The sequence below is a fragment of the Octopus bimaculoides genome, chromosome 7 (assembly GCF_001194135.2).
Source record: "Octopus bimaculoides isolate UCB-OBI-ISO-001 chromosome 7, ASM119413v2, whole genome shotgun sequence".
NCBI classification, from domain to species: domain Eukaryota; kingdom Metazoa; phylum Mollusca; class Cephalopoda; order Octopoda; family Octopodidae; genus Octopus; species Octopus bimaculoides.
The window spans coordinates 44,357,994-44,365,388 of NC_068987.1; the positions used below are offsets into that span (position 1 = coordinate 44,357,994).

The 7,395-nt window shown below is 35.7% G+C and overlaps 1 protein-coding gene across 5 annotated transcripts in view; it reads left to right on the plus strand.

The window, feature by feature from the left end:
• The window catches only part of LOC106883351 (core histone macro-H2A.1), a 59,418-nt gene that overhangs the window by 30,381 nt on the left and 21,642 nt on the right, over positions 1-7,395 (plus strand). For 4 of the 5 annotated variants that reach the window (XM_052969572.1, XM_052969571.1, XM_014934323.2 and 1 more), the window contains exon 7: positions 5,816-5,993. In XM_052969572.1, the coding sequence (XP_052825532.1) occupies positions 5,816-5,993 (178 nt within the window). The remainder of the gene's footprint in view (positions 1-5,815; positions 5,994-7,395) is intronic. The other variant, XM_014934325.2, reaches the window with a different exon arrangement.

Consider the following 7,395-nt stretch of genomic DNA (forward strand, 5'->3'; position numbering starts at 1 on the left):
TATATATATATATATATATATATCATTGTCATCATCATCATCATTTAACATCCAATTCTCTATGCTTGCATTGGTCAGATTGAATTCATTGAGGCTGATTTTCTACAGCTAGATACCTTTCTTGTCACTAATATTCACCTGTTTCTAAGCATGGTAATATTTCCCCAGAGTCAAACATGTTTTCATAGAAGACTAGAAACAAGGAACATTGTTTGTATGATATAAACCATCATATGATGGTTTACAACTATCATATGTTGTCAAGACAAAGATAAACAAACACATGCAATGTATGCACACTCATACACACACACATTTATACACATAAATACATACCAACATGTGTATCTATTTATATATACAACAGGCTTCTTTCAGCTGCTATCTACCAAATCCACTCACAAGGTTTTTGTTGACCCAGAGCTATAATACAAGACACTTGACCAAGGTGCCACACAATGGGACTGAATCCAAGACCACATGGTCTTGGAAGCTTGCTTCTCAAACACACAGCTACACCTGCACCGAAATATATACATATATATATATATATATATATATATATATATATATATATATATATATGCATGTATATTGGATTTGAAAAAGCTCTGTATAGTGGTTAGTTTTAGGAAAGAGATCCAACCATAGAAACCATGCCAAAACAGGCATAGGAGCTCAACACAGTCCTGCAGCTCAGTGGATCCTGTCAAACCTTCTAACCCATGCAAGCCTAGAAGACAAGTTTTAAACGATCATGATGAAGAAGATATTTGTGTGTCATATATATTATATCCTATTTAGTCATGGCTTAGGCCACTTCTGAGATGCAGAATGACAATCCAAATTTTTCCAGATCATATGTACTCATGGCAGTAAAATCCATGATTTCTTTTTTTTTTTTTGTCCGGTCTTGTTTCAGTTATTAGACTGTGGTCATGCTGGGGTACCACCATGAAGAATTTTAGTCGAACAAGTCAACCCCAGTACTTATTATTTTTCTGTAAAGCAGCCTACTGGTCTCTTTTACCAAACTGCTAAGTTACAGGGGCATAAACATACTAACACCAGTTATCAAGCAGTGGTAGAGGCAAACACATACACAACGACACACACACACACATGTGTGTGTGTGTCCGGCAAATAAAATGAGTCCACAGCTGTAACTTACACTAGTGTCGCATAATCAGCCCACTCAGAAGTACTTTGGATCGTAGGGTGACATGCTGTGCTTGAGGAGACCCATTGAGTCAAGTACATCAACATCAGCAATATCAAAATCATATCAAATGGAAATTGTTGTTGGGCCCCGTGCTGGTAGCACATAAAAAAGACCATCTGAACATGGCCGATGCCAGTGCCGCCTTGACCGGCTTCTGTGCCGGTGGCACGTAAAAAACACCATCTGATTATAGTTGATGCTAGCTCCTCTGGCCCCTTGTGCTAGTGGCATGTAAAAAGTACCCACTACACTCTCGGAGTGGTTGGTGTTAGGAAGGGCATCCAGCTGTAGAAACACTGCCAGATCAGATTGGGGCCTGGTGCAGCCTCCTGGCTTCCCAGACGCCAGTTGAACCGTCCAACCCATGCCAGCATGGAAAACGGACATTAAACAATGATGATGATGATATATATAGTGAGAATTTACAAAAAACAAACGACGAAGACGGGTGTGTAAACAACAAACAGATGCATTAGTTTAACACTCGAGAAGTGAGAAAGTCTTTTACGTTTCGAGCCTACACTCTTCGACAGAAAGGAACACAGGGAGAGAAAATAGAAAATAGAAAAAGGTTTAGTGGCTAACAATCTATCATAGGCTTCTTTCAGTTTCTGTCTACCAAATTCACTCACAAAACTTTGGTCAGCCTGAGGCTATAGTAGAAGACACTTACCCAAGGTACCATGCAGTGGGACTGAACCTGGATCGAAAATATATATCTATATATATGCTTAGAGAGCAAAAATCATTGTATATTGAGATTTTATTCAGTTGTATTAAGTTATATGATCCTAAACCCATGTTATTTGGTACTCTTATAGATTACTGTTTCCTGAGTTTAAAAAGTTTACTAATAGCTCGAAGTATAACAAAAATTGTATTTATAAACTCTCTGTTGAAGAATTTTTGCATACAAGTAGAAAGACTGGATTCATTCTGCAAAGTTTCCCTAATCTTTCCTCTTTTGTCTTTGTTTCTTCCTTTAATTATCCCTTTTTTTTTCTTTTTTTTTTTTTGACACTACATGAATTTACTGGCATGATTGCATATAATTTGGACAAATTCAGGTATTTGTTTATTTACCTTAGCTAATGATACCTCTAGCCGTACTTCTACAAAGTCAAATGGGGTAGAAAAAACACCTCGCATCCCAGTAAACTGAATATATTTTGCTATACTTAAGCCTTGAAATTCTTTTCTTTTTTTTTGATATAGTTAGTCTATGCATTATATATTACTTACCACACACACATACATATATAGCACTTATATACAGTCTCACATAGGTTGCTATAATACATAAACATATGTAATATACATATTTATCCACATTTATGTACTCTATATATGCCATTAGAATCAGGTGTTCTTGTTATTTAGCCCCAGGTCAGTGACAAGTGTTCTTTTTACTATTTTGTATCTACATCAAATCAATCTTTTATTTCTGGAATCTTCCCAACAACAAGAGGTTTTGATTGTTCTTTGTGAAACTAGAAAAATAGTTTTGAAAGACTAAAAATAGTAGTCAACCCAATTTACTGACAATTCATAACAGGAGATCATGATGAAACTGCTTTAGAGAGGACTCCCAGTAACTCTCTGATTAACTACATGCTTGGATTACCATACCTTCCTATTGTCAGTCATAGTATATCTAGGACTACATTAACCAAAGCATCCTTCCCTTTCCAATACATTAGACTATAGTTTGAGAGATATTTGTTTGTCAATATTGTAACAGGTCAAGTGAGCACATAGGTGTATTTTTTTTACTGAGATTAAGTCCTATTTTTACAGTTAGATGTCATTTCCATTGTTATTTACTTTTATGATGATTTAGTCTCTTTCCTGTAGCAGCAGCGTACCATTTTTAGAAGCTGTCTGGTATTTATAGTTATGTCCCTTAGCTCGCTGAGAAGTACATGGTATTTACAGCTAGGTTTCTTTCCTACTACATCACTAATGCTCTTCAGAAAGTTCTGCATATCACAACATCTTCCAACCTTAAAGTCACTCGACTCTGAGGGAGAGTAAAATATGTAACAGTCACCTGGTTGTTCTTCTCTTTTTCGAATAGTTTTTCCTTGCTAATGTATGAAATAATAATATTTTCATTAGTAGTATTATTGCATTTCGCCCAACTTTACGTTCGGAGTTCAAATGCTGTCAGGGTTGACTTTGCCTTTCATCCTTTCAGGGTCGCCTATTGTAGAAAGGATTATTATTGTTTCTTTTTATCACAGGATTTGTTGGAACTCCCAGAGTCTTGCATGCGTAGTAGGCTTGATGTCTGCAGCCTAAAGTACCAAGCTATATGTTCTTTTCAACCATCTAATACTTTCCTGGTTATTCTGGCCATGCCAAGGAGGCAAACCTTTTGTAACAGTTCTATTGGGCCCTTTATTCTGATTTCCTTTATATTCTTCTTGATACCTTCTGATGCTGTCCCCCAGAACTCAACAATAATTGGCACCATCTTCACCTTCTTTATTTTCCATAGCAGGGCTATTTCGTACTTAAGAGGGTTGTATTTATCTATTTTTTCACTTTCCTTCATGACTATTCATGAGTCAAAAGGGCACACAACATCAACTATATAGCATATGTGGTGCATCTTGTTAACCACCACTAGGTCCGGTCTGTTATGCTCAACCACCCAATCTGTTTGGATTGGAAAATCCCAGAGGATTTTGCAAGTCTTCGACTCTGCCACTCTCTGCAGTTTGTGTTCATACCACATCTTGCCTCTCTCTAGCTCTCTATTATTATTATCATTATTATAATCATTATTATTATTATTATTATTATTATTATTATTATTATTATTATTATTATTGTTATTAAGATGGCAAGCTGATAGAATCATTACTACGCCAGGCAAAATGTTTAGCAGCATTTCATCTGTCTTTACATTCTAAGTTCAAATTCAACCGAGGTCAACTTTGCCTTTCATCCTTTTGGGGGTCGATGAAATAAGTACCAGTTACACACTAGGTTTGATGTAGTCAACTAACCCCTTCCCCCAAAATTTCAGGCCTTGTGCCTATAGTAGAAAGGATTATTATTATTATTAAAGTGGCAAGCTAGTAGAATCCTTAGCATGTCAGGCAAAATGCTTAGCAATATTTCGTCTGCCTTTACGTTCTGAGTTCAAATTCTGCTGAGGTCAACTTTGCCTTTCATCCTTTTGGTGTCAATAAATTAAGCACCAGTGAAAAACTGGAGTCGATGTAATTGACTAGTCCCCTCCCACAAAATTTCAGGCCTTTAGTAGAAAGAATTATTATTGTTGTTGTTGTTGTTTTTATTATTATTATTATTATTATTATTATTATTATTATTATTATTATTATTATTATTATTATTAAGGCATCAAAATGGCAGAATTGTTACCATACTGAACAAAATGTGTAACAGCATTTCTTCCAGTTATTTATGCTCTGAGATCAAGTTTTGCCTAGGTCAACTTTGCCTTTCATCTTTTTGGAGGTCAATAAAATAGAGTACCAGTCAAGCACTGGAGCCAATAGTATCAGCTAAACTTTTCCCAAGATTTGAAACCATTATTACTATTATCATTTTCAGAATTGTCAGAGTGTCAGAAAAAAAAATGCCTTGGGGTATTTAGTTGCATCACTTTCTTTTCTGAGTTCAAATTCCACTAAGATCAACTCTGCCTTTCATCCCACCCAGATCAATAAAATAAAATATCAATTTTGTACAAAGGTTAAGGTAATCAAGTAACCCCTTCCCCATCAAAATTGTTCACATTGTGCTTAAAAACCAAAACTTAGAAATCATCATCATCATCATCATTATCATTATTATTATTATTATTATTATTATTATTATTATTATTATTATTATTATTATTATCTTTTGATATTGCTTTATTTAACAATCCCTGCCAGATGTCAACCAGATACCTAGAGTAGATATTGTCATGTAATGGTGGTATTTCACCACATAATGTAACTGTAAAAAGCTATTGAATTAATTAAGAATCAGTATAAAGAAGCATTTATTATTATCATCATCATCATCATCATTGAGGATGTTAAGCTGACAGAATCATTAGCAAATCAGACAAAATGCTTAATACCATTTCTTCCAGCTCTTTATGTTTTGAGTTCAAATCCTGCTAAACTCAACGTTGCTTTTGGTGTTGATAAAATAAAGTACCAGTCAAGTACTGAGGTCAATGTAATCAACTTGGCCCACCTCCTAAAATTGCTGGCCTTTTGCCAAAATTTAAGACCTTTATTATAATTATTATTATTATTATTATTATTATTATTATTATTATTATTATTATTATCATTATCATTATTATTATTATCTTCACCATCATCATCATCAGAAAGTTATTATTCAACAAGTTCTAATACAATAATAATAACAATAGCAATAGTAATAAATATAAAAAGGCAATGTCTATAATAATAATAATAATAATAATAATAATGATAATAATAGTAATAATAATGATAATAATAATAATAATAATAATAATAATAATAATAATAATGATGGTGATATTATGATCATTTACTTTTTCTTGGCAAACGTTGTCAGCTGGTTAATTTATTGCAGTTGCAATGTCTCGCGGCTGGAATCTGCCTTCAAAGTCTGTCATCCACCTGAACAGTCCATCATGGGGTTGCCACAATGCCCAGAAGCTTCTCGAGAAGTCCGTGCAAAATATATTTGCCACAGCCGATAAGAATCACATGCGCTCCTTGGCCATACCACTTCTTGCCGGCACAGTGAAGTAAGTTTAACACAATGGTACAAATGTTCTGTGCCACGCCCCTTCACACACACATGCATACACACTCATACACACACATATATGTATACACACAGACATGTGTATGTATGCAATTGTACCATGTACATTTGCATACATACAGTTTGTGAGCTTCATTTTGCCTTGCCATAATCTGTCTCTAACTCACATTCCTCTTTGTACATCTTTGATTTCTGCCTCTCTCTTATGGAATTTGGGAATTTGGCTCCTTGTTGGTGTTGTGGATATAGTTGTTACTGTTGTTGTTGTTGTTGTTGTTGTTGTTCTTGTGATTGTTTTGTGGTTGTTTGGATATATGGTTGAGATAGTTGTTCTGGATTGTCTGTGTTTTTTTTTTTTTTTTTTTTTTTTGAAACAATGGATGTCCAACTTCTGTTGGTATATTAAACAATCAAGTAGAGGCTTCTACATGGTTGCTTAACCTGCTAAAAATAAGACCTAGATTTCCCTGAAATTAAAAATGGAAGGAAACACGTATATCCAAAATAACATAGTCTTGACTATGCTATACTTGAAACTGTCACCTCATTTAACACCATTACCGTGTGTTCTGAGATGCCTGTAGCAGAGTCCATTCTATTGCCAGCATCCAGACTAAGTTTGTTTTGAGAATAGCTTCCTTCCCTCCTTCCCTTCCTTCTTCTCTACCTTCCTTCCATTAGTGACAAGATCCCTGAAAAGTATCATACTTATGCTGCTCTTCCTCTCAGACTATGCTATAAAAAAAGAGAACAAAACAAAATGAAATAATCAAAGCTTGAAATCCTTTCATCACAATCTACTTGACTTGGGGTTCAACAACAATAATAACTGCCAGGTGAGAGGTGAACAGTTCAATTCCTGTCACCAATTTTGTATTGTGTCTCTTACTCCTGTAACTCACTCAAAACATTTACCACCCAACAACCTCCTTTAGATGATTGAAAGTAGTTTGTTACTCTGATGTAAGCAGTAGCAGCAGTGTAGATTTAATGAATGTTTTGTTGGCCTCTACAATGCATCATCATCATCATTTAACGTCCGCTTTCCATGCTAGCATGGGTTGGACAATTTGACTGAGGACTGGCAAACCAGATGGCTACGCCAGGCGCCAATCTGATTTGGCAGAGTTCCTACAGCTGGATGCCCTTCCTAACACCAACCGCTCTGAGAGTGTAGTGGGTGCTTTTACATGCCACCGGCACGAAGGCCAGTCAGGCGGTACTGGCAATGGCCACGCTCAAAATGGTGTATTTTATGTACCACCTGCACAGGAGCCAGTCCGGTGGCTTTGGCAACGACCTCGCTTGAATGTCTTTTCACATGCCACCGGCACAAGTGCCAGGAAGGCGGCACTGGTAACGATCACGCTCAAATGGTGCTA